The 27,941-nt window shown below is 42.3% G+C and overlaps 1 protein-coding gene across 18 annotated transcripts in view; it reads right to left on the bottom strand.

Moving 5' to 3' along the window:
* The window catches only part of mapta (microtubule-associated protein tau a), a 49,526-nt gene that overhangs the window by 13,687 nt on the left and 7,898 nt on the right, over positions 1–27,941 (bottom strand). Inside the window, exons 2-12 of one of the 18 annotated variants that reach the window (XM_077206209.1) lie at positions 25,955–26,161; positions 19,896–19,973; positions 18,853–18,921; positions 17,231–17,251; positions 14,038–14,072; positions 13,789–13,911; positions 6,647–6,722; positions 4,861–5,120; positions 3,658–3,750; positions 2,362–2,454; positions 1,668–1,760 (exon numbers count right to left, since the gene is read on the bottom strand). In XM_077206209.1, coding sequence (XP_077062324.1) covers positions 1,668–1,760; positions 2,362–2,454; positions 3,658–3,750; positions 4,861–5,120; positions 6,647–6,722; positions 13,789–13,911; positions 14,038–14,072; positions 17,231–17,251; positions 18,853–18,921; positions 19,896–19,973; positions 25,955–26,141 — 1,128 coding nt within the window. In that variant the 5' untranslated portion in view covers positions 26,142–26,161. Of the gene's footprint in view, positions 1–1,667; positions 1,761–2,361; positions 2,455–3,657; positions 3,751–4,860; positions 5,121–6,646; positions 6,723–13,788; positions 13,912–14,037; positions 14,073–15,222; positions 15,947–17,230; positions 17,252–18,852; positions 18,922–19,895; positions 19,974–22,686; positions 22,837–25,928; positions 26,162–27,941 lie in introns of those variants that run through there. The other 17 variants (XM_077206208.1, XM_077206213.1, XM_077206210.1 and 14 more) reach the window with 17 other exon arrangements.

Here is a 27,941-nt window from a genome sequence, read left to right as displayed (position 1 = left end):
GCACCTCGTTGACAACGAGCTTCCTCCTTTGAGCAGGGGCTGCCTTGTGCCATTTAGGAGGAGCTAAACTGAGCCCAAAACCCCCTCTTCCATGCTGTACCTGCCCCACGATATCACCAATTTGAAGGGCAGCCTTTGCCTCTTCCACAGATTTCTTTGCTGACCACAAAAACTCAACAAAAACTACGATAAAACTTGTTGGAAAGCATCTTTTGCAGCAATTTTTGTGTGAGCATATCAGTGAACAACCCAGACCACTCGGTGAGTTTCACGTCTTTGTAAACTAAAGTTTAATGCGTTTTATAAAATGATTGTTCCAGTGCCCCTATGAAACCATTGTCGAGGTGGGTGGGTGCTAATAGAGAACCGAAAAATTTCAATCTTAACCGTTCTATTTTATCACAAACGATCTTAAAACAGGGCTTTAAGTGTAAAATACCGAACTTGTCCTTTAAAGGGTCACTCCACCCATTTGCATTGAGCTTTCCATTGTTAGAAACACAGTTATATTATTGAATGGTCGTGCAACAATCTCTTATTTTCCCCTGAGACGAGAGAAATCCTCTATTTACCTTTTTCACCTCCTCCTACAATGACGCAAAAATCGTCATTTTACGTCATTGTAGGAGGAAGTGTAAGACAGGGGGATTTCTGTAAAGACTACAAGCACTAGATCTCACCCTTTCAAACCCGCCCATAGGGGGCTGGACCTAATGCGCTAACAGACCAATCAAAGATCAGTGCCAGTGCGTTTGATTTCACCGGCAGAAACTTTTTGAAAATATAGACGAAGGTACTGAATACGCATACGGATGCATTATTGAGGATTGGGATTACACATAGTGTCAGCCATCTTTTTTGGAAGGTAAGCTAGCAGGCTCTTGTTATGTGGAGAAAGCTGAGTAGTAACTTTAGGGGTTACCGTCCTCTTTTTCCCAGACATGTCCGGCCGTCAATGTCCGGGATTCAGCTTTTGCTTTCTGCGGTCGCCATTCATTGTTTACATGCACAGCTTTTGTTTCAATCTAACTGAATTCATTCTGATTGGTGAATCTGAATGTAGTGTTTACATGAACGCTAAACAAGTGATCGGTTGATGTGTGTTTTAACATTGCTAAGAAAATTCCCGCTCCTCCGTGAAAGATACGAGACCGGTGCGACTCACAGGTGTCGCTCATCAGTAATCACGCCACCGGCCTCGCGTCGTTCTCCACACGGCCTTCACTCGTCCTGCTCGCCACAGTAAACATGATGAATGGCGACTGTAGGCAGACTCACGGACACTCACTAGTAGCCTAGACTTGTTGTTTAACTACTGCGCTCTGTTACCGGTAGGTGTGGCCTCCTAGGGCAGCGAAGCAAGTGCATTCTGGGAGTTGTTGTCTTTCATCCACATAAGCCAAAAATACATTTTCTGTCTTTTCTCAGTCAAGAAAGCTCCGAATTCAAAAATAATTTCACATTTCTTCTACATATATTACCCATTTTAAATACACATTCATCTTTCCAGAGGTGGAGTGACCCTTTAACATTTCAACATTTATTGGAAATTATAATCAAGTTATTAGTATCGGCCAGAATTGTAATATCAGTGCATCCCTAGTATTAAAGTCTCTTTAGTATGACTTTTTGTTGAGACAACAAAAAACGGTCCCCTGTTTACTCACTTTTCCACCTCCTGGTACATGTTTGATATTATCTTTGGAACCACACCTAGGCTGCACGCAACTTAAGTCCAACTTCTGATCAAGAATTTGCACCTGAAAGAGTGAACAGTTTGGGGAAGACAAGGAGTTATCTGTCTTTTTAACTCAGGACCAGAGAGGAACCCAGAGAGCAACCGAGGGAAACTAACATAGTTCATCATTAGGAAAGGCTTTTTAGAGCAGGATTTAGAACAGAACTAAGACTGAAGGTGTTGAGTTCAACCCATTGTAACTCAGATTGCCACCTCCTGGTACGTTTTGACTGGACATTACTAAAGTCCAACTTCTGATCCAGTATTGTTACATGGAAAATTATAAATTTGGGGAAGAGCAGGAGTTATGTTGCTAATTATCTTAGAGGTAGAAAGAACTGCTAGAGAGGAAGAGCCATGGGTTTGTGAATGGTAAAGATAAAACATGAATTCACTATAATGGCTTTGTCTCCCTCTCACTTTTGACTGTCTTGAAGTTTTTAACAATCAACTCAACAGTAGTAAAGACCCTCTTTTTCAGTTCATTATCAATCTAAAAGTGACTGTGTAACAGACAGACCTACTAAATTGAATGAGATTGATTTAACAAATTTTTCACAAATGGTCATAACTTCAGGAAGAACCAAGACAGAGGGCGTTGAGTTCATCCTATAGTTACTCACATTGCCACCTCCAGGTACATGTTTCACATTGTCTTTGGAGCCACACTTTGACTGGACATTACTGAAGTCCACCTTCTGATCAAGAATTTTTACCTGAAAGAGTGCAGAGATCTGAAGTCAAACAGTGTTTCTGACTTCTTGAGGAACTTCTTTTCAGGAACATCTTGAGTCATAAGGGATGGTAGGGAGTTTTAGTCTTGACTTCTTTCCATCAGTTGGAAAAGGAGCAGGTTGTTATACTTTTTTTGGTAAGGAATAAATGACTGATGGTAAATTTAAGGGTGAACCGGATCTGGATAATGGTTTATCTCATAGTAACTCACATTGCCACCCCCAGGTGTGTGTTTGATATTGTCTTTGGAGCCACACTTAGAAGGGACATTACAAAAGTCCAACTTCTGATAAAAAATTTGTACCTGTTTAAAAGAAACGTTTGGAAGTTTTCATGAAAGAGAAGATAAAATGCTAAAGGTTCCCCGATTCTCATGAAGCATAAAGACATATTATTTGGAACGGCATGCATTTTAGTTTGTTCGGACAACTGGATAGTTACCATTCTTGGAAAATGTAACCATTACAAGACTTAAAGATAATATATTAGTCAATTCTTACCATGGTTATTATAATGAACTGAAAACTAAAACTATAATCATTAAAACATTTTCGGAATATAAAATTCACATTAACTGAAATTATATATATAAAAAACTTAAACTAAATGAAAATAAGAAATGTTGTCTTGGCAAGTAGCTGTAATGCAATGTTTAAATTGATGTACTAAAATAACTAAAGCTGAAATAAAAATTTATAAATAGACACTTTAAAAAAAACTTACAAAACACAACAAAATAACTAAAACTTTAAGCAAAATGAATACGGAAAATGTAAAAACTAAAAAACAATTTCAAAATGCTTGCTTCTGCCACAGAATAAAGAATTAAGATAATTGTGACTTTGACTTTTTTTTTTTACTTTGACTCAGAATTGCGAGATATAATATCTAAATAAATCTTAATTGTTTGTTTATATCCCGCAATTCTGACATTATAACTCGCAATTCAGATTTTTTTCTCACAATTCTGATTTTTACTTGTAAGATATAAACTTGATATTTGCATAAAGTCAGAATTGTGGGATAAAAGAAAATCGCAATTACTTTTTCATTTTATTCAGTGGCGGAAACAAGCTACCGTAGTTTACTGATAATGTAGGGACAGCCACTGACAAATACAGTTAGGTGATAATAACTTGGTAGGAATAAAACTTGTGTGTTCGAATTATTCCGTAGCTACTCACATTGCCACCTCCTGGCATATGCTTGAGGTTGGCTTTGGAGCCACACTTTGCCTGCACATTACTGAAATCCACCTTCTGATCAAGAATTTGTACCTGTGAAAGACAGAACAAGGGGAGAGTTGACTTAAAAACTATTGTTTTAGGGAAGAGAGAGATGTTTGATGATAAACCGGTGAATTTTCATTAGCTGATGAGATTGAAACAATATGCAAAGACGTAACATTGTGTAATATATCAGCGATTTTGCAACTACTGATAAAACAAATTCAATCATGACAACTCTTGGAATAGTTTTAGCATGCTATTGAATATGGCAATGTTAATGTATTTGGTCTTGGCGGACTTGATCTGCTACACTGCTGCTGCTGCTGCTGAGCAAGTATGGACTTGCTACTGCTAACAGATACACAGACGCGCTGCTGTGAGCATGTAAGATATGCTGCTGCTGCATAAATAGACATACATAAGTCCCGTAGCAGATCTAGGCAGGTGGAGCTGGGGGAGGTGGAGGGTTTCAGAGGAACTCTGATAGGGCGATGCAGGACTAATTACAACAAACACTGAACCAGACTATTTAAACATTGAGCAAGCAATCTCATTGGCTGCAGGATCAGCAGAGGCCAATCTGCTTGCATGCCATATGGTAATTATGTGATATGTGATTGCTAGTAGATTGCATGTTAAGGACCTATCAGCCTGCGTCGAGTTTTATAACTGAACTAAAAATATATAACTAACTGTGAGATTATTTAACAATAAATACTAACAACAAATTGTCTTTCCCATACACATTCATTCTTTGACCACACTGTAGAAAAACTATATGATCAATAAGTCATGGCAATATTTTTTTCCATTACTTTAACTCATTTTTTAAAATTATACATAATTCAACAGTTTAATATTATGCAAGTAGAAATGACTTGTAGGGCAAATTTAATTTTGATTATTAAAAACTTCAGGTGAAATGTTCATTTGCTGCTTTAACTTTTTAAGTTGAAGTTGGCAGAATTTTTTCCACAGTGCAAAAAAAAAAAAAAAAAAAAAAAAAAAAATATATATATATATATATATATATATATATATATATATATATATATATATATATATATATAAATATATAAACAAAATATCTGATTTAAATCTGATCTCAAACCCAACTGCAAACCGAACATTGAAGTGAATCAAATCAAGATGATTTACCCGGCCGCCTCCAGGCTGGTGCTTCAGGTTGTCGGTGGAACCGACTTTTGGCCGCACGTTCTTCAGATCAGGGAGGGGGGCAGCGGCGGACAGCGATGTAGGAGAACGGTTCTTTGGAGATTTAGGGGTCGAGCGAATCACTGCAATCTTCTTAATTTCATTTCCTGTGCTTGGAGGCTTGCCACCCGCAGCTTTACTGGCAGGGGATTTGGAAGTGCCAGGGCTGTTGTGCCCACTGGTCTCCGGGGTCTTTGGAGAGTCTGGGAAACAGTATAGTGTTATGATAATGATGATAGTAGTGGCCAAAAGTGATATCTGACCTAAGGAAAATGGCTTCTTTGCCCTTTATTCAACTAAATATTTATTAAATATTTTGTGCGGAAGTTGTTAAGTTGAGCCTGTAGTAGTGTAAAACTAATGTATGCATTCCACATTTCAATTGTATCTTTTGTCATGACGCAATGAAACATACGGTTTCGGAATTGTGCGGAAGTCATTTTGGGCAAAGTAGTCTCATTATTCCCAGCCTACAATTCAATAAATCACCGTGCGGCAAGTATTAGCTTTATTATTAGATGTTGTTTTGTCAGTTTTAGCGTAAACGACTAAATGGAAGAAGCTGTCCTCTGCAACCAAGGAGAATATTGTTGAATATTCAATAGCTTGGTCAGTCGCTTTTGGATATTGCTGATGTTTAGGATGTGAATTGTCATATTGTCCACAGAATTATTTTAAAGCACATTGAGGCCATTGCCATGCAGAATGTAACATGCAGTGGCTGGTCAAGGAAGACTAGTGAGCATTTTTGCAGGAGGATGAAAATCTGGATGAGACCTGCAACCTAGCTATAAGAGGCTGGATTGAGAGGTGTAGCAGTAAAGAAAATATTTATGAGTTTTATCTACTACACAAAAAAAATCTTGCATTTGTCAAAGAACAAAAGGAAGATTGGAGCATGTTCTGCACCTAGCATTGGATGGTGTCAGGTATGTTCGTATGAGACGACTGGAGTGTTTTAATACCAAATGCATGCGTGACGCCATTAAGCACGGCGGGGGAAACATAATGGCATTGGAGCTGCATGTCTGCAGCAGGTGTTGGAAGGATCTACAAAGTTGCTGGCACTTTGAAAATGGACTGATACTTACTGAACATAATGTAGCCAAGTATGGAGGATCTGTTTTGAGATCAAATGTGTATTTTCCAATATGATAACAATCCCAAACACATAGCGTATGAAACAAAGTTGTACGCAATGAAAGTGTTCATGCTCAGCATTTTGAAGTCTTCAAGTGGCCTCCTCAGTCCCCTGACCTTAAAGCCACTGAAACCCTTTGCGAAATTATAAGCTGAATTGTGATAAGTCACGCAGGTCTACCGATGAAGCTCAACTTTGGGAAGACACATGACACATGTGTAAAGTTTAGTGACTCTATGCTCTAATCAAAAACAAGGGAGAACCAACAAAATATTTATAACTGATTACATTGTAGTCAATGTATGCTTTATTTCCTGAGCTTTTGTTTTTCTATGCCTTTTTTTTTTTTGCATAATACAATAAAACCCATAAGTTTGCCTTTCTTGCCAAATAAATGTTTTTTTCATTTCCATAACTTAATCAAGTTTGGGGTATTATTCTTCCCAATATAATACTCCTCATATTTTGAAAGTGTCATTAAAAGCTAATATTGTGCAAATATCCTCTCTGGACATCACGTTTGGCCACTACTGTATATGACACATTTATATCTAAAAACTCTAAGAAACTAAAAAAAATCTTACTTACCTTTTCCATTTTTGGCAACTGCAGTCATGGCAGGAATCTTTGTACCAGCAGCATGAGGTCTACTGCTACTAGGAGCCTAGAGATATACAGAAAAGAAAAAAAGAAAGTAAGTAAGAAAGAGAAACACATTAATAATTATATTCCATGAAATTATGGATAACAAAACAACTGCAAATGTCCATACATGTCTCTGTTATGTACACCTTTATGACCCTATGACCCTGTTATGTCCCGCTTTTATATATTTAAAAATAACAAAATCGTCTCGGTTACGTATGTAACCCTCGTTCCCTGAGTAGGGAACGGAGACGTTACGTCGGATGACGACGAATGGGGTTTCGCTTAGAACACCTATCAACTTCGAGTATTACAAAACGAGCCAATGGCAAAGAAATGCCATGGGTCTGCGGAATTTGCATGACGTAACTCCGCCCCACCTCGTGGGTATAAAAGGAGGACGCCAGCAACAGGCAGATATGTTTCTTCGCTGAGGAGCCAAGACTGAGCTCAGGCGATCCCCGCGGTACAGCGGAAAGTGGCAGGCAGACGTAACGTCTCCGTTCCCTACTCAGGGAACGAGGGTTACATACGTAACCGAGACGTTCCCTTTCGTTGTCACTCCGAGTTACGTCGGATGACGACGAATGGGGTTACCAGTCTAATCACGCCACCTTCTCAGCTGTCTTCCAGTGCCCTGCGTAAATCTGAGATCCCTGTCGTGAGACTGGCACGGACGAAGGACTCCTATTTAGCACAGGAATACCAAGGTACACTGGGGAGCATATCCCAAAGTTTAGGGGAAATATGCAATTACTGCCAACCCAGAGGGGGGGGACTTAGAGAATACACATATGACCCGAAGGAGACATATGGAGAACACTGGGGTGTCCAGCCGCAGGTGGAATATTTCAACCCCAGGGGTGGCAAGGTGGCTTGCCAAGGGAAAGACACACGCTCAGAGAGGCTTACAGTGGAAATACACATGTGGGGGTCGCTCAGAGGAGGGACCATGCACACGGGAGGCACCTAGCCGACGCACAGGCAATAGACACTGGCGCCAACGTCAGGAGTGCTGGAGGAACTCAGGGCTTTTCGGGGAAGCTCACCTGAGGAGAATATCGCACGTATCCAGTCCGTGGAGTGGAATGGCGAGCAAGCGAAGACACCTGAGCGGGTCCAGTACTAGCTGGTTGAAGCGAGTACATGAGAGGACACTGGCTCCACTCGGAGATTGTAGAATCTGGCGAATGTGTTAGGTGTCGCCCAGCCTGCAGCTCTGCAGATGTCTGTTAGCGAGGCGCCATGCGCTAGAGCCCAAGAGGATGCCACACTCCGGGTGGAGTGGGCGGTCACACCAAGGGGGCACGGTCGACCTTGCTGCTGGTATGCCAAGGCAATGGCGTCCACTATCCAGTGAGACAACCTTTGCTTGGAGAGAGCCTTTCCCTTCAGCTTCCCACCATAACAGACAAAGAGCTGGTCTGAGGTCCTGAAACACTGCGTCCTGTCTACATAGGCGCGGAGGGCGCGTACTGGACAGAGCAGTGCCAAGGCTGGGTCTGCCTCCTCCGGGGGCAGCGCTTGCAGGTTCACCACCTGGTCCCGGAAGGGAGTGGTAGGAACCTTGGGCACATATCCAGGCCGGGGTCTCAGGAACACGTGAGAGTAAGCCGGCCCAAATTCCAGGCACGCTTCGTCAACGGAGAATGCATGCAAGTCCCCCACCCTCTTGATGGAGGCCAATGCAACCAGGAGCGCTGTCTTCATAGACAGGAACTTAAGCTCCACTGATTGCAAAGGCTCAAAGGGAGCACTCCGCAGGGCAGTTAGAACCACTGAGAGGTCCCAAGAGGGAACGAGAGGAGACGAGGAGGATTCAGTCTCCTCGCTCCTCTCAGGAACCTGATGATCAGGTTGTGCCTTCCAACAGACTTACCTTCGACTGGGTCATGGTGTGCGGCAATAGCGGCAACATAGACTTTCAGGGTGGAGGGAGACAGCCTTCGCTCCAGCCTATCTTGAAGGAAGGAAAGCACGACACTAATCGAACATCTCCGGGGGTCTTCTTGAAGAGAAGAGCACCAGTTGACGAAGAGGTTCCACTTCAACGCGTAGACGTGTCTCGTGGACGACGCTCTAGCGGAAGTGATGGTAGCCGCCACCGTAGGTGGAAGGGTACTCAAACCTGCTTCGTCCCGTCCAGGAGCCACACGTGGAGGTTCCAAAGATCGGGACGAGGGTGCCATAGGGTGCCCCGTCCCTGAGAAAGGAGGTCCTTCCTCAGGGGAATCGGCCAGGGAGGTGCTGTCGCGAGGAGTACTAGTTCGGAGAACCAGGTCCGGGCGGGCCAGTATGGCGCGACCAGAATGACCTGCTCCTCGTCCTCCCTGACCTTGCGCAGGGTCTGCGCAAGAAGGCTCACTGGGGGAAACGCATATTTGCGGCCCCGCGGCCAGCTGTGCGCCAGTGCATCCGTGCCGAGCGTGCCCTCGGTCAGGGAATAGTACAGGGCGCAATGGGTCGAGTCGTGAGAGGCAAACAGATCTATCTGTGCGTCCCCGAACTGGTCCCAAATCAGCTGAACCGACTGGGGATGGAGTCGCCAATCTCCCGGGAGGGGCTGAAGCCGTGAGAGCTCGTCGGCTGCACAGTTCAGGGCTCCGGGGATGTAAATGGCATGAAGCGACCTCAGATGCTTCTGACTCCATATGAGGAGGTGGCGGGCGAGTTGCGACATACGGCGGGAGCGTAGACCACCTTGATGGTTGATGTACGCTACAGTGGCGGTATTGTCTGAACGGACTAGTACGTGTTGGTTCTTGAGCACGGCCCGGAAGCGGCGCAGAGCAAGACGTACGGCCAGCAACTCGAGGCAATTGGTGTGCCAGAGGCGACGGGGTCCTGTCCAGGAGCCCGCGGCAGCACGTCCATTGCACATGGCACCCCAGCCCGTGGAGGAGGCATCTGTCGTTACAACAACATGCCGCGAAGCTCGTTCCAGGGGCACTCCGGCCCGTAGAAAACTGAGGTTCGACCACGGGGTGAAGGTCTGACGGCAGGTCGGAGTAACTGTTACTCGGAGGGTGCCGTGTTGCCATGCCCACCTCGGGACTCGGTCGCGAAGCCAAAGCTGAAGCGGTCTCATATGAAGCAATCCGAGCGGCGTTGCCGCGGCTGCAGAAGCCATATGCCCAGGAGCCTCTGAAAAAGTTTCAGTGGAACCGCACTCTTGCCCTCGAACTGTTCTATCTTTCAGGCAAGTCAGCAGTGACTGCGCGCGCGCTAGCTCGTAAGCTGCGCGGACATGGCGACCGAGTCGATATCCATACCGAGAAAAGAGATCCTCTGCACGGGGCAAAGTTTGCTCTTCTCCCAGTTGACCCGAAGGCCCAGACGAGCTAGGTGCCGAAGCACTAGGTCCCTGTGTTCGCAACCTGAACTCGAGAGTGAGCTATGATCAGCCAGTCGTCGATATAACTCAGGATGCGAACCCCGTGTTCCCGAAGGGGAACAAGGGCAGCCTCGACGACCTTCGTGAAGATGCGAGGAGACAGGGCTAGCCCGAAAGGGAAAACCGCGTACTGGATGCCTGCCCCTGAAAGAAAACCGAAGGAACGGTCTGTGTCAAGGAGAATAGAGACATGAAGTAGGCGTCCTTCAGGTCGATCGCTGCAAACCAATCCTAGGCCGTATGCATTCGAAAACGCGTTTGAGCATCTTGAACGGCATCCTGTGAAGGGAGCGGTTCAGCACGCGCAAGTCCAGGATTGGCCGTAACCCACCGGTTTTATTAGGGACAATGAAGTAGGGGCTGAGAAGCCGGCTGACCTCATCTCGGCTGGAGGGACAGTCTCGATTGCGCCCTTCGCCAGCAGGGTGGCAATCTCTGCTCTCCTGATGGGGGCATAGCCACCAACAAAAGTGGAGCGGACTCCCCAAGTGGGGAGGAGACCGTGCGAACTGAATCGCATAGCCGAGCCTGATGGTCCGCGCGACCCAGCGGGACAGACGGGGAAGCTCTAACCAGGCTCCCAGGAACTGAACCAGCGGGATCATGCGACCACAGGCGTCCCCCCGGAGGGGCAGCGAAGCGGAGTAACTGGCCCAGACGTGGACGGCATAGCGGCCCGATGTGGGGGCACAGTTAGCAACCGCGCCCTGGCAGAGGGGCCAGGGGAGGACCAGGCTGGTCGTCCCGCGGGGGCCTGCTCTGCCAGGGGTCTGGCGACAGAGGGGGACAGGGGCGAAGCGGTCCGTGGACGGCACGCCATGTCAACCACCTCTGGGACAGAGGGGGACGAGGAGAGCACGGCTTGTGGGCGGCGCTCTGTGACGTCCGAGAACTCTGTGCTCAGAGACGGGAGAATCAGCTCTTTGGAGAATAAGGATTCTTCCCCGGCCCTCCCCGGGGAAAGGAGTGGTCCTGCTACCAACTCCTGGAAAGAACTGAGTCCCATCTCTGAGGAGCCCAACTCAAGAGCGCCGCTTAACCCGGCGTGTAGCGGGGTGCGGGGCTGGAGAGGACTGTGGCGTCCGGCCGCGGCCCCCAGAGCCGGCCCGTGAACGGGCGGGGTGGGAGCCGCGGGAGGGCGCCCTCGGCGGTGGGCAGACCGAGGGATCTGAGCGGACGGCGGGGCCGTCGGGACAGAATCAACCTCAGTCTGCTCCATCGCCGAGGTGCCCGTCTCACGAGCGCCGCTTAACCCGGCGTGTAGCGGGGGGCGGGGCTGGAGAGGGCTGTGGCGTCCGCCCGCGGCCCCCAGAGCCGGCCCGTGAACGGGCGGGGTGGGAGCCGCGGGAGGGCGCCTTCGGCGGTGGGCAGACGAGGGATCTGAGCGGACGGCGGGGCCGTCGGGACAGAATCAACCTCACTCTGCTCATGGGCGGCTGAGAGCTGTTGGGCAAGCCCTCAACCGCACCGCCGAAGAGGCCGACCTGGGATATGGGAATGTCGGACAGACGGGTCCGCGCGACATCCAGCACATCAGACAGGTTCAGCCACAGACTGGTGAGCATCACCTGACCCAGGGAGCGTACGGCCACTTTCGTCGCTCAGAGAGCAAGGTCAGTGGCGGCGCGCAGCTCAGTGAAGAGCCCTGGGTCAGTCCCGCCCTCGTGCAGGTCCATGAGCATCTGGGTCAGGTGGACCAGCAGAATGACCATGGCATGCAGTGAGGCGGCTGCCAGTCCCGTGGCGCTATAGGATCTCGCCACAAGCGTAGACGAAAACCTACAGGCCACGGGCGGGTGCTTAGGATTGCGCCGAGAAGAAGCACTCTGAGGACACATAGCATCGCAACAGAGCGTTCAGCCGGGGGAACCCCAGTGTACCCAAGGGCAGCGGCCCCATCGAGGGGAGGAAAGGCGGATGAGATCAGCGAGCGGTCCTGAGAAGACAAGGGGGTCTTCTAGGACTTCGAGATCTCATCATGCACGTCCGGGAAGAGAGGTATTGGGGTTTGCCACGGACGAGGGTCGGCGGCCTTACCCAAAACCAATCGTCCCAGGAAAGCATGGCCGTCATCTCCGGATCAGACTCAGGCACAGCCGTATGCACACCGGAAGGTGGCAGCTGTGACGAGCCCTCACTTCCAGAAGACTCAAGCCCACCTAGTGATGCTGCAACAGACATGGCATCTTCCTCTGTAGCTTCAACTGAAACACGCGGGCCACCAGAGGGTAGACTCGCGGGAATCAGCAGTTCACTAGCGGGCACCGTCATTGAAGAGGGGGGCTGGGGTCACGGACACATAGTCGGCGCCTTGTTCCAGACCGTAACCCTCAGGTCACCCTGGCCACCCGCCGAGATCGGGGGGTGGATGAGGGGACTCTCACTCTTGCGAGTTCACCGAGTCTCGACCTATTTATGACGCGATGATCACGTTCCCTTGCGAGAACATGAGTCACCCACGAGCGCTGTTCAAGCATGATCAAACACACTAGACAGCGCTCGTGCCCATCAGAGTCCGATACCAGTCCGCTGCAACCAGAAATGCACGGGCGAGCCGTCTTTAAAAAGACGTGCCGCGTGCGAGCTCTTTTATGAGAGGAGAGAAAAAACTCCGCGATGTTGAAGCGCACAGGGAGACACACACACACTGGCAGATTACTGCACAGATCAGCAGGCACTGTGAGCTCGCTGCAGATCGCCGTCACACCAACACCGGAGAGAGAAGCTCGTCTCGTAGAGCGAAGTCAGAGATGACTGTGGAGTGAAGAAATGCTCTTGGCTCCGAAGCAAAAACATATCTGCCTGTTGCTGGCGTCCTCCTTTTATACCCACGAGGTGGGGCGGAGTTACGTCATGCAAATTCCGCAGACCCATGGCATTTCTTTGCCATTGGCTCGTTTTGTAATACTCGAAGTTGATAGGTGTTCTAAGCGAAACCCCATTCGTCGTCATCCGACGTAACTCGGAGTGACAACGAAAGGGAACAATTTTTTTCATCATTTTGTTTTATTGTTTTATGACAAATTTTTAATTACACTTTGGTAATATTAATTTGTTCTCAAATCCAAAAAGTGTAAAAATATTTTTTAAATTGCTGATACAAATGCTATATAACATTAGCATTAATAAGACATTTTTAAGAGTTTTCTATTTTTATTCCAAAAATGTTTAAAATGTAACCACTTAAAGATGTGTTGGAAATGACATTAAATGATGGTTCAGAAAATGACAAAAATAACAAAATTCTCCAGTGATACATGTAAGTCCATTTTATAGACATTGTTAGTAGACAAATAAAAGGAACTCCTCAGAGTTCAGAGAGCCAAACCCACTCGAAGTTGAAGAGGCACTCATAAATAGGCCTTATGATATGTTTGCCTGCTTAAACATAGAGTTTGAAAGCACTTTCAATAATTATGATCCCATTCACAGGAAACACAAAAACTTTGCTGCAGCTGAAGTTTAAGTTCAAGTCTAAAACCATATTGACAATTTTCAGCTGCCTTTCCAGATGTCAGTGCTAATGAAAATTAACACCGACGATAGAATATTTGTGCGAATGACATGCTTGTCAGTTAGGCAGAGGAGAGATGCAGATACTGTTAATCACACCAGGCAGTGGGCAGACTGCCAGTAAAACAGCTTAGAGCATTCTCCACAGAAGCGACAGGACATCGGCAGCTGTACTCACTCTTGGCCTGGATTCTTTGAGCCCAGCACAGGTTGCAGGTACTGAGGGAGATCTACTAGAGGAGGCCAAGGACTTTTTTGGGAGGGAGGAAGGTGTTTTATGGGAGCAGGGTCTGACTTTGGTCTTTATATAGAGAGCAAAACAGTAGTGGATGAAAACTCCATGGTGTACAAATAAGCAAAATAAATGGCAAGAAAATTAAAGTGGAGGAGAAGAAAAGAATAATGCAAAATAGCTATTAGCACTCACCCTCTTCTCAGCATCACCATTGGTCTTGGACTGAGCTGTAAAGAACCAAAAAATGCACCAATGTGAATACAATCAATATATCAATTTGAATGAACTTGAAAAATGAAAAAAACTGGACTCTCTACATGTGTTGTAAACCTAGTGACCTGCCTCAGTGTCTAAGCAATTCTAACCATTATTAAACCTCACAAGAGACTAATTTGGAAAACGGGAGACTTGACACACAATGGATTGTGATGCTAGAGTTTGACGACTCAAATGACGCTAAATATTTTTATGAATTCTTTTAAGTACTGAATAGTTTCGGTTTATAGTCAACATTTCTCCCACCTGGCCTGCCTTCTTGGATTTATCACTGAGTTCATCGTAATGTTTTCTGAGATTGCCTTTTTCATAAAGGATATATGTGATGCTACTTTAGAATCTGAAGGCGTAAATAAGATAAGATTGCACATATGCTTTCTTGAAACCCAGCCCCAGTACACTCTTAAACAAGGTATAAAGAACCTTTAAAATCTTTACATTGCCCAAAAGTTTCTTGACAGTGGAAAATGGTTCTTCAGAATATTAAAATGTTCTGAACTATATATATATTTTTTGCTATAGAATTTGCTGTGAAAACCTCTGTATTTTCACGAGTTAGGCAGCTAACTAGGTTGCAACTATGCTAACAGTGTGGAAATGCCTTAGTTAAACTGACTACATTTTGCTAAATGTATTGCTAATGTTTTTCAATTGAGAATTTCAACGAGCCTTTGTATAATTTAAGCTCTATAGAAACATTTGAGAAAGGTAAGGCTGTAAATAAAAGTAAGGGGATCTGTTAAAGCAGTGCTACACCAGATGATGTTGTTGTGAACACATGCAAACACACTCATGCACACAGACATGCCAGACTGAAACACGGCCAGCAAACATGGATTTCATCAATAAGCGTAAAACAGGCTGCAAGACCACCAGAGGAAACAAAAGAATGACAAAGTAAGGCTGAGTGCCCAAAAAAGGACGATGTGTAGCAAAAAATTGCAGGACAACAGACCGTTCTCCTCAGCGCGCCGCTTATTTTGTAGGATGTTCATTATAGACAGAAAGAGGTGCATAGCTAAGCGGCTCTGTAAAACATAGGCGGAGGCAAACCAAGGAAGAGACACTGCACTGGGATTCTGTGAACTTAACATCACAGACCTTTAAACTGAGCCACCGGCACCAGGGATTTTCTTGCCGGGGAGCCGTGGACACCTTTTGGAGAGCCACTTGTGCTAGTAGGAGGATGAGTTTCTGAATCTTCAGCAGCAACTCTAACCCCTGATAATGTAGCATCAACTTTCTCCTCCACTGTGCCCATTGTGTCCATGTGTTCATGAGGTAAAGTGCTTGTAAAACTATGTTCTTTGGTTTCAGAAGGTGCATATACAGATTCAGCGAGAGTTGTCTGAGCCCTGCTGGCCCATGCTGGAAGCTTTTTTTCTTCAGCATGGCTCTCATTGTCGTAAAAGGACAGTTCTTCCTCTTCCTGAAGGGTCTCACTGTAAGCACCCCTGGCTTCTACGATCCTCTCCCCGACGGATGTCAGGTCCTCCAGGGCGGCACTGCGAACCAGGAAAGTCAAAGGTGGCTCGTTTTCCAGAGAAAGGCTCCTGGTGCGGTCTGGACTGACAGATGTCCGCCGATGTTGTGAATGGACTGGTTGTTCAGCCCAGCTGCTTCTGAGGAGGTCTTCGTCCTGCTCTTGTATTCTCTGATGGTCAACACAGCTCCAGTCCAAGTGTTGATCATAACCATCAGATGAAAACCCTGCTGCTAAAGCTGGAAACAAAGCCGCTTTTGCCTTATACTTGCACTAATAATAATGCACGTCCCATTCACCATGGACACAGCCTGGTCAGATGTTTTATAGAAAGCAATAACAAAATCTCCATTACTTTTCCATCTCTAAAAACACAAGGTGTTCTAAGAAAACGGTCACATGTTAAGGAGGGAATAAAAACCCGTAGAGGAAAGATTTCGAGCAAACATATCAAACTGGTTTGCTGGCCTTTGCTAACATACAAAACAAACAGTAGTGATGAAACCGGACTTCACACTGAACACAGAAATATGAGCCGATAGGTACAATTGAAGAGCATGATTGTTTGCAAAAAGTTTTTTTTTTATATAAAACTGGACAGAGGTGGAGCATGTCATATCTGGGCCACTACCCTTGTGAAAGTACACTTGAGCATATATATAAAAAAAAACTTAAATTTCAATTTCCTTTTTTATTGTCAGTGCATTTACTAGTGCATTTATTATAATTCCCCGGTTTCACAGACAAGGCTTAAGCTAGTCCCAGACTAAAATCCATGTTTGAGCTGTTTTAACTGAAACTGACATATCTGAATGAATTTGTCAATGCCATTTGTTTGTCTCAAGATGCACACCAGTAAAGTTTTTTTTTCTAAGGCACGCTTAAAAAATGTACTTAAATGTCCTAATTGAACTAAGGCCTACTCCTGCCTTAATCTAAGCCCTGTCTGTGAAACCAGAACTAAGTGTGTATAAATGAACAGATTTATTTGTAATTAAATGAAAATGTATTATAGTTTAAATTTATAATAAGAGCAATTAGCTTAAGAGTGCTTTTTTTGACTTAAGTGAGACTAAAGCACAACAAAAGATGATTAAAACATAAATATACTTTAAAGAAACACTTTTAAATTGACATTAATACAAAATGCACATTTTATTCCTTGTTATAATATATGCAAGTTTATTTTTTTAAATTATACTAATAAGATTTAGGTACACCACAAGTGTACATTCAAGTGCATTTCCTTTTCACAAGGGTAGCACAAAAAATCTATATAAACGAATTAGGCTTTCCGAACACTCCACCCTTCTGCCATTGGTTGAGCAAATATTACTTGATAAACAGAGTGACAGTGTTTGCACATTTGTGTGTCTGCTCTTTAGAAGTACCTAGTTGCTCTTGATTATTCAAATAAAATCAAATTAACACATCTGTGTATTCACAAAAAACAAATAACCAGTACAAGATAATGATCAGTGAGGTGGAGTACTACCAAAACATGATAGGATCATAATCATAATCACAGATCATAATTAATGTAGCATAATGGCTATTCTACAAAGCAAGACACTAATCTGGTAAAATGTGAGAATAAGTTGGGTAAGAGTAAAAATAGTGTTTTACCTGTGGGTGCCATTCCCCCAGCTTAATATTGGTCAGGATATACAGCAAACAGAGAGAAAAACATAAAAGACAAACATTAAAGAATTGTACAGCATAATATCTGGCAATTTCATCTGCAGGGATGAATGAATGAATGAGGTATTTATATAGCACATTTCCTATGTACTACTTTACACCCAAAGCGCTTTACAACCATATCAGGGGTTTCTCCTCAACCACCACCAGTGTGCAGCATCCACCTGGACCACTGCTCACCACAAGAGCTATAGGTGGAGGAGAGAGTGATTCAGTGGATGGGGACTGATAAGGGCCATTGGAGGGAAGGTGGTCAGGACACCGGGGTTGCACTTATACTCTTTTACGAGAAGTGCCATGGGATTTTTAGGCCCTGTTTTCACCTGGTATTATGATGCGTTTTGGTCTTTCGGATCACAAGTAGACGAGGGAGACACATACCCGTTTACACCTAGTGTTTTAATCCGTCTCTTTTGTCTACTTTCAACCAATTCTATCCTGATGTCTTCGATGGGAGGGTAAATGGACAGGTAAATGTATGGATTTTTGCAGAACTTTTGATCTAATGGTCAAATAAGCTCTGTAATTTACATAGGAACGTGCCCGAGGACGACGGAAAAACATACAAAGAGTAGTAGCTTTTGTTTCTAGACTGACAGACGCAAGAACTGCCGAACGCTGTGAGCGTGTGTTAGAAATCAAGAATAGAGAGAGAACATTGTGCTTGGTACATTTTTCATCTTCAAACCAAACTTGAGTCTTCAGCCGATAAAGTTTAAATCCCGTCTGGCTAGAGCTCTTCCCATAATGTTTACGCATTAGGTCAGTGGATGGTCTTTTGTGGCTGTTCGAACACATTCAACCACATGAACATCTACACTATGAAAGCATTCCGGTCGAATGCGTTTTCAACTACCTCTGGAAGTGGTCGAAAGTGGACAAGCTCAAAACGTTTTATACCCCGTTTACAACTATATTTAGAGTTGTCCACTTGTGATCCGATCACCCAAAACACATCTTGATACCAGGTGTAAACAGGGTCTTAATTACCACAGAGTCAGGAACTCGGTTTAACATCTCATCCGAAGGACGGCAAGGCAAACACTATTACCTGGCATGAAATCACACCATCAAATTATACACAAAAGCAAAAACATCACACCTAGCGTGTCAAAAAAAGCTGAGCGGAGGTCTCTGTGACCAATCAAATGGGAAATAAACTGAAAACAGGGCTGGAGTCTCGCTTGAGTTTATTTTGATTTAAAAGCCTGAAACCTCTCAGCATGCCCCAGCAGTGGTATCAAAACTAATATGTGTCCTCGCTGGCATACATATTATCTTACACTTTAAAAATCACCCCATTGTAAACGCAACATGAAAAGGATTTTCAAAGCAAGAAAAGGCGAGAGGTCCTGTTACCAGTATGCCAAATTCAAACAGGAGCCAAATGCAAACCAGCAGGCTTAAAATATGACAAAACACTAGAAAATTACAAACATTAGGTTGCAAGGCATAAGAGCATCCACAAAAATGAAGGCACAAAAGGGCATTCAGGCAAAGCATTTCAATCAAAAGAAGCAGAAGTGTTTGGAGCAGAAGGTCCATACCGCTCGCCACTTCCACAACAGACAGGGGCTGATCTTCATTCTCTTCTGCTCTTGAATCCTGCAGGCCCTCTATAAAACATCATTTCAACAGCTTTACACACCAAGCTACAAAAGGAAGTCCAGGTTTTCATGTGAAAGTGAAGCAGCTGTTAACATCACAAAAGCAAGCCAGAAATGAAAGGTTTAGCTCCACAGCTCAGCTACAGTGAGACTTTAATTGAGCTCTGAAGTGCTCTGCTGCAAGCAAATAACTGGTTGATTAACTGGATAACATGAACTATGACACAACATAAATTATAAAGGAAAAAAGAAGGTTTTGACATTTTTACTGTGTTTCAAATCAGAGGCTGCATCCTTCAAAGGCCGAATGCACCACAGCGGTGCAACAAAGGCTGTACCTATTCAAAGGCTCCTTCAAATACGCCCTACAAGCGCATTCTTCTTTCCCTGGCCGCAAAGGAGAGAACGAGTGGATCATTCGCAGCCTAGCCAATCCCAAGATTCATTGCGCACTGGTGATGATTGGAGTTTTTTGAATATTTAAATAAAAGATTTGTTTTTTAGCTTACCGGAATATTTAAAGATACAAGTGTTTAAAAAACAAACATATTAAAGCAGTTCAAATGTTGACATATCTTACCAAGATGCGATTTTATAGATAATTTATACTCTTTATTATGTACATAAATTGACCAAAATAAACATACTGACACAGGTTGTGAACCCTGTTATGTTTCCAGACAGACACTTTCAAAAAAGTCCAGTTCAAACATTGCTGCCAATCATCCATGTCAGCTGTCACAGTTGCTGCTAACTAGGTGACAAGAGTAATCCCCCGTATGCTAGAGCATCCCCTTTAACAACGCTTGTTCTGACCTTCGTGAACTTCGAACAATGCAGCTTCTGTATATTTAACAAGGCAAAGTTAGTAAGAGGCATTTCATTACATCAATAAAAGTAAATAAATAATAAAGGGCAAACTGAAAGAGAAAAGGGGGACAAACATTTCAAAGCATCTTTATTAGAAGTGCCGCAATGCATACCACATTGCTTCTCCTCAGAAGAGGAGGTTCCTTCAGCCCTACCGAGCTCAACATCCACCTGTTCTTCTGAAAACTCCTCTGTGAGAGAATTTTGGTTAAAAAACACAAATAACATTAGAGTTGTTTGGGACAATCTATATTTATAAATACATGTTTAACATATATACTATATATAGCAAAGAATAATTCTGTTCTTCAAAGGTAAGAAATTAAAGTCAAACAATGGATGGAGCAATCAATCACACTGTACTATGACCTCAGTGCAACCTTAACAGAATTGGCCTAGCTGCAACTGGATCCCTGAACTTAGCTAAGACAATTCATTCAACAATGTTTGTTGTAAAGACACGTGTGAAGTTAAAAAGATTAATTTTACTGTCAAATAAAATATAAGGACAGAAACAGATGGCAGCTGAATGTACTGGCAAACAATAAAAGCAACAACCTGGAGTGCTGGAAAGTAACTGCTTTATTGAACTAACAAGAAACGAACATTGTGCAAAAGATCTAAAAGGAATTTAGTCAATATTTTACACCGTTTTTAAAAACTTTGGCACTCAAACAGTATAAATGCTAAATCTTTGAGAGATGTAGATTGCATTAGACAGTGAGGCACATGCACTTCCTCAACACTCAGCTTTACTGTTTGAATCCATTGTGTTTTTGCTCTTGTAATTATACTATTATTGCAATTTTTTCCAGTATATAATATGCATCTACCATATGGGACAAGGCTGGTGAAAACATTGGTTTGAGCATTCATGACAATTTCCTATTATTAACCATACATTTATTTCAAATAAATGTGTAACACTATGAATTTTATAGTATGTGTATTTTACAGTGTACTTACCTAAGAAAGTACTTAGGAATAAATGTACCAAGTTATTGCCCAGTTATTGTAACTTTTATTACTATTATATCACATTATACTATTTAGTAACTATTATATTACTATAATAAGTAGATAGTATGTACATGCGGAACAGGACAGTGAAATAAAGTGCTACCGAAGTTACCTTATTTGTAAATAACCATTTTCATGCTATGTGTGAACAAAACATTAGATTATCATTATAAGCATGTATAAGGTCAGTACACTGATGAAAAACGTTTGGTTTGGGCCAATCATCAGTTCTGACAGAGATGACGTAATTAATCCACGCTGTTGAGATTAAGGTTAAGGTTCAAATGTGTTTTTGTGTTCCGCTGTGCAGTTTTTTGTTATGTAAACATGCACTGAGTCTCGCTGTTTTTTTCAGCATCTCACACATGAGCAGTGTGTTTATGTGTCTCGAGACTCTTTCTTCTTTTCCATTCATCAGTGCTGGGGCTCTAAAGAGGATACTATTGTGCGGCACCTTGTGCTTTCAAATGCAAAAGTGTGTTGCTCTGCCCCTAACGCCTGTTACTCTGAAGTCCAAAAATGTTATCAAATAAATTAAATGAAAATGGCTCAGCATATAAAGATAATTTCTGATGATTGACATCACAGAGTTTATCAGTATTTGGGTACTGATGTGTAAATGGTATCTTAAAGGGATAGTTCAACCAAAAAAGAAAATTCTGTCAGTAATTACTCACCCTCATGTTGTTCCAACCCTGTAAGTCCTTCGTTCATCTTCGGGACACGAATTAAGATATTTTTGATGAAATCTGAGAGCTGGATCACTCCTCCATAGGCTTCTTGAGGGATTGAAACTTTCCGGCCTCGAAAAGTTATTAAAGACATTGTTGAAATAGTCCAAGTGACTACAGTGTCTCAATATTAAGTTTATCAAGCGACAAAAATACTTTTTGTGTGCAAAAAAAATAAAAAATTAAATAACTTTATTTCAACTATTCATTTCCTTCTCTGTGGGCCTCGAGTCAGTTCACTAGTGTAACAGCGTAAGCTTCTGTTGTTGTACGTAACACGCATCACACACATGACCAGTGTCGGCTAATAGTGAGCCTACATGTGACGTAGCTCTACGCTATCACACTACGTCAACTGACTAGAGGCCCACTGTAGTTGAAATAAAGTCGTTATTTTTGTTTGTTTTTGCGCACAAAAAGTATTCTCATCATTTGATAAACTTAAGATCGAGCCACTGTAGTCACTTGGACTATTTTAACGATGTCTTTAATAACTTTTCGGGGCTGGCAAGTTTCAATCCCTTAAGAAGCCTATGGAGGAGTGATCCAGCTCTCAGATTTCATCAAAAATATCTTAATTTATGTTCTGAAGATGAACGAAGATCTTACGGGGCTGGAACAACATGAGGGTGAGTAAATACTGACAGAATTTTCATTTTTGGGTGAACTATCCCTTTAACAGTAAAACGTTTTTGCTTGTGTGGACAGTAGATATGATGTAATAAGCAGAAACGTCAATTCAGTTTTACGAGTGTGTTTTACGGGCTTCATTCACACTGTCAGTTTGTGTGATTGAAAACCACATTTACTTACAGGTCTCGAAATGTCCCGTTCACACAGTAACTTACAGTAGCGTCTCGAATACTGTCTGTATGAGCATGAAACGAGAGTCAAGCCATTCTCTTACCAGTAAGTATAACGCCAGTGACCAAAGTAATAACAAAGATGGCGACATTCATAAAACTGAGAAGTCGTATCACTTTAAATAATCAAATTGTGTGTGAAGGTAACACATTAAGGACTCAAACACAAGACTGACAACCGTATTGTGCTGCTGTGTGGCCACATTTTACATGTGTGAAAGTGGCTAATGTTTAATACTGTGCTTCTACAGCCACTAATGTACTAGTTTTACTATCTATAACATACTCACTCTCTGCTGTGCCATTGCAGTATTTGCCATTTATTTGTGGAAGATTCTCTGAGTAATGTTTCCTCCTTGAGTGGGCCATTACAGGAAGAGCAAACGGGGAGAAAGTGTGCACTAGTGAAGGCTGTAAACTAGGGAAATATAAGCTACGCACTAAAGAATGCAGGGGGTCGCAGAGGAAAAAAGAGAGAGTATTATGGTCCCATTTAGGTTATGTGAATACATACAATACAACAGAAGAGTCTGTGTCAATACAACGACTGTGTTTGTCCTTCCCCTCCTTACACATGCTTGGAGTTCAATGATTGGCAGTGGCTTTAAACAAGCAACTACATTTAGAAAAAAAGAGAGAAAAGCTGGATTTTCCCAGGGCTATCAGGCAGCATCATTTATTTAAAGTGTTGGTTCACCCAAAAATGAAAACTCTGTCATTTACTCATCCACATCCTCCAAACCCATAAGACTTTTATTGATCTTCGGGAACACAAATGACGATATTTTGAATGAAATCTGAACGATTTCTGTCCCTCCAATAAAAAGTCTATTCTACGCTTAAAAATGTTCATAATGAGATTGTAAAAGAAATCCATGTGGATTGAATGGACTTCAACATGAATAATTTATAAAATAAACAAATATAAGGTAGGCTTTTATTCACATATCAACATTGATCAGCGAATGTACATAGAACACTCAAATTTGGTCACGGATGCTCAAGCACGCTTACTTGACGCGTGACAAGGTTCATTTTTGCATGTTTCGCCAGCACATTTGAGGACGAGAACCAATGAGGTTTGTTCTTGCACATCAAACAAGTACAGTTTCTGTTTACCATATTTGAGTGCTCTATATATGTTTGCTGATCAATCTTTATATGGGAATAAAAGCCTCAATAAACTGTTCATCAAAGAAATCGAGTCTCTTTAGAAGACTGATGAAACCGCTCGATTCATATTGATATTTATTTTATGATCTCTTCATGAACTGTAAGAGTTTTGGGTGAATAGAATTTAAATGGAGGAACAGAAATTCTCAGATTTAATTAAAAATATCTGCATTTGTTTAAAATAAAACGAAAGTCTTATGGGTTTGGAACGACATGAGAGCAAGTACCTCATGACACTATAGCTTTAAGAATCCAGAATCTAGTTGACTAGTTCAGATTACACTATACGCTAGAACGACTGTGGCAATCACATTGAAGTATGCCAACTCTGCAAAGTTTCGTTGGTTTCATTCAGTTACTGACAACTGTTTATACTTTTGGTAGAAAAGTGAATGAGGGGGTTTCAAAATTGCTCAACATCCATCCATTCGTCTTTACATGCCTTAATTTACACTGTCTTCTTACATTTTCTGTAACCCAACTGAGAACCAATTTTATTATAGTGTGCTTTTCAAAAAGCCTTAATGGTCTGTAAACAAAAAACACAAAACCACACACACATGCAGAAGAAAGCAGGTTGTGTGAAGGCGTTGAATTAGTACCAGCGAGCGTCCTGAGAAGAGCGTGACCCACATGCATGGATTACAGCACGACGCAGCTGCAAAGCCTGGATTGAAGGCCCAGTCAAGCATAGCCTTGTGGTTTATGTAAAGGAATTAATACACAAAGCTTTATCAAAGAGTTGCAGCCAATGCGGCCACATTCATAATCTGAAACACTAAAATATGTGTTAAAATCATACGCCCTGCAGTGCCTTTGATCAATTAATCTCCCTCATTTGATACGTTTATTTGCTCATGACAGGAGGAAACACACATTAGCGGTCATGCTAATTGATATTCGGTGGGATAACACATCAGCATACATGCAGTGAATTCATGTGCTAATGAAATCATTAATATAATCTCATTATTTAGTAGGAACATGCAAATCTTTCTCTGATGTATTATACAGAACCATACTGCCTGATAATATCTTTCCCTGGCAGCCAAGAAATATTTGATTATGTCTGTCATAACATTTGCCCTTATAATATTTAATAGTGTACACTACATATTAATAGATATTGTTTATGAATGATTGTAATTATATCTTTATCCTTATTGGCTGTGGAGGAAAGAAAGAGTCCTTTATACACTCTAAAAACAAACATTTTGGCTTAACAAAACAACAACAGTGTGCATCAATCTTTTTGAGTTATGATAACATCTAATACAATTATGTTCAAACAACAAACTGCAGTAGACAACATTTGAAGTGGATCAAAAATGTTTTTAAACAATATAAGAACGGGTATTGTTCAAAATTCATGTATGACTTTGATCAAAGGTTTTGATCCGCTTCATATGTTGACTACTGTACATTGAGTTAGAGAAATTTGCAGCAGAAACAATTTTTTGAAGCTGGTTACTCAAAAAACGAAAACGTTCCAATTTCAGCACAATCGAGTGGTGGTTCTTATCTATTATTCTTATCTATTTCAAATCAGAATAACAGCAAATGTATTTGCTAAATATTACTTGTCACAGGCATTATTGCAGTCATTGCTCATAAGGCCAGTCTAGTTTCAATATAACATTTACTCTTTTAAATCTCAAACATAACAGCATTAAACACTAACAGGTCTTTCTTTTTACAAAAAAACACATAAAATAAAAACACTCAACTTCAACATTAATTCTCCTTCTCAATTCCTATGCAAAGTCTGTTGGGAACTAGAAATGCCCAATTATCAACGTAATCAAGTTAATATTTCCTTTAAAAAAAAAGAACACAGAAATTTCAGTTTAAAGATGTAACTTTTGGCGCTCTAGCGGTTAAAAAAACAGAACTGCATCCGTCTTGCGAAAGAACATTATAGCCGAAGCTCCTTCTCCGAAACAGTCCTGAAACAGTCTAAAATAGTCCCAATATAAACACTTATTATAGGTGTACCATAGTGATAAAACACGGTTTGGAAAACGGATTCATGATGTACTTACTCATTATATAATTGTTTCAAATTTTGAACACAAAAGAGTTAAGGACTACAGCTTTAAATTACACACAATATAACATTTATTTAATGTAAAGTTTATTATTTCGTCAACATAACCAGGTCCCCAAAATTTCTTTTTAGACTGTAGATCATATTCCACACCAGTACGTCCTTCAAGAACAATTAAACTTGTCCTTTGACTATATTTGAATGTGTCATGATAACATACACACCCTGTTCACACTGCAGAGCTTGTTTAATAGTTCTGACTAATCAAGTAATCGGTATGTATTTATTTTGACTGGCTGTGACACAATGAACCTGTTTTCCCACAGAAGCAAGCTCACCTTTCATTGGACAATCCCCTGGTCTCACAAGCCCCACCGCAATTCCATTCTCCTTATGGAACTGGTTGCCATGGTGATGATCATTGATGGTCATTCCAGAAAGAGAGGTTGCCATGGTATCGCCAGAGTTGTAGTGAGTTGTGTGGCTATTGGGCGAGGAGCTCAAGAAATCGTGCTGCTGGTCCATAGCAAGTCCAAATGCGGATACTGGGTGGAGTGGGAGGGTGGGGGATAAAGGTAAGGGAGAAAAGATAGAGTAAGAAGGGTATAAAAAGCAGAAAGAGAAAAAAAGAAAGAATAAGTTAGTGGTTGTACGAGAGAGAAGCATGTAAAATGCTTTTGTCAGGCACTGATTGTTTTGCTCTGATTCCTTGCAGCAAAAATGGGTTTTCAGTGCTGACAGAAGAAAAAAAAATGGTTAAAATCCAATAAAAATCCACAATCCATTAGCAGAAAACCTCCAAAACAACTCTCAGTTCAATGAGTCAACAGTAGTGGCGTCCTCCACTGACTTTTCCAAGGACAACGTGGGTTGAATCTATAACCAATCGTCAGGATTGGCTTCACACAGGGCTGTCACAAGCTCAAAGTAAACAGAGCCAGAGTGCCGGTGCAAACCTGGATATTTATACTGCCAAACATGCAGGACTAGCTTAAGGTTACTGCCATGTGGCTTAAAATAGTGCAGTCAAGCCAATGTGTCCCCATGCACCTCTTGCAAGCCTTTCTGTAGCCATTTTATTTAAACCATTGTAACACACAACATAACATAGTGCACTTACAAAAGTTTTCATTTGCCAGGTAAAAAAATCACGCCTTACATAATGACACGATGTAATTATCAATCACATTGTGAAATAATAGAAAACACCCCTTTTGCCACTGAAGGCAACTGTTGTTTCAACACGGGACAATCTGGCTCCAAACCATTGAGGTTTTAAAGGTGTTAATTATTTTGTAATACTATGATCACTAATACTGAAAGTCCATCTGATTAGTGATACTTATTCAGTTAGCTACCCAGTCCAAAGATTACTCATGTTGAAAATTTCCCAGCCGTCCTGATGCACAATTCAACCAACGCATTACACAGCGCCCAGCCCTGCAGACATCCAGCACTTAGTAACAGCATATTTTTGTTCTTTTCTTTTTTTAGTGCAACAATGGGAAGGTAATGACTTTTCAACATGATATAATTATATACACTGCCCAGCCAAAATTAAAATAAAAAAAATTGCTGTTTGGATTTAAACAACCTTGGCTATTTTCCAAGATGACAATGTCAAGATTAATCAGGCTCAAACTGTGAAAGAATGGTTAGGAAGGAACATGAAGATTCATTTTCACACCTGAATTGGCTCCTCTGAGTCCAGATCTTATAATCATTGAAAGTCTTAGGGATGTGCTAGAGGAGACTTTACAGAGTGCTGGACTCAAAAATGGATGCACCTCTTATGTGAAAATGATTCTTCATGCTCCCTATTTAAATTTAAAAGAGACTATATATTATATATATTATAAATGAGACTATATACAGTAGGTTCTAAAAGTCTGCAACAACTACTTAAAATACTTCACTTTTACATTTACAGCACAACCACACTACATGTCAGAGCACTGTCCACGAGGCCATCGGCTTCGACTCCTTTAGCCTATATGTTTATGTTTCTTATAGGCTACAGTCGCGGAAAAAACTTTCATGCATTGCTTAGATTTATCATTTGAGAAAGAGAGTTAAAAATGTTGAACAGTGATAGCAAACACATTCATTGGAGTGATGAGGAGCATATTATAGTACAGAAAAGCGAAATCAAGAAATGCGCCTAAGGGGTCGTTTACACGACACCGCTTTTAACTTAAAACTGATTTTTTGGCTTTGGCCCTTTATTTACACGACAACAGTTTTGGCGGCCTGAAACCGTAAACTTTTGAAATCGAGTTTCTAAGTGCAACTTTATGAAAATGATACCATTATCGTCTCCATTTA

Source organism: Siphateles boraxobius, unplaced genomic scaffold, assembly GCF_051911475.1.
Source record: "Siphateles boraxobius isolate OS27281-9 unplaced genomic scaffold, OSU_SipBor_1 55, whole genome shotgun sequence".
Classification (NCBI taxonomy): Eukaryota; Metazoa; Chordata; class Actinopteri; order Cypriniformes; family Leuciscidae; genus Siphateles; species Siphateles boraxobius.
The sequence above is the reverse complement of the archived record's forward strand: the minus strand, read 5'-3'. Positions and strand labels throughout refer to the sequence as shown.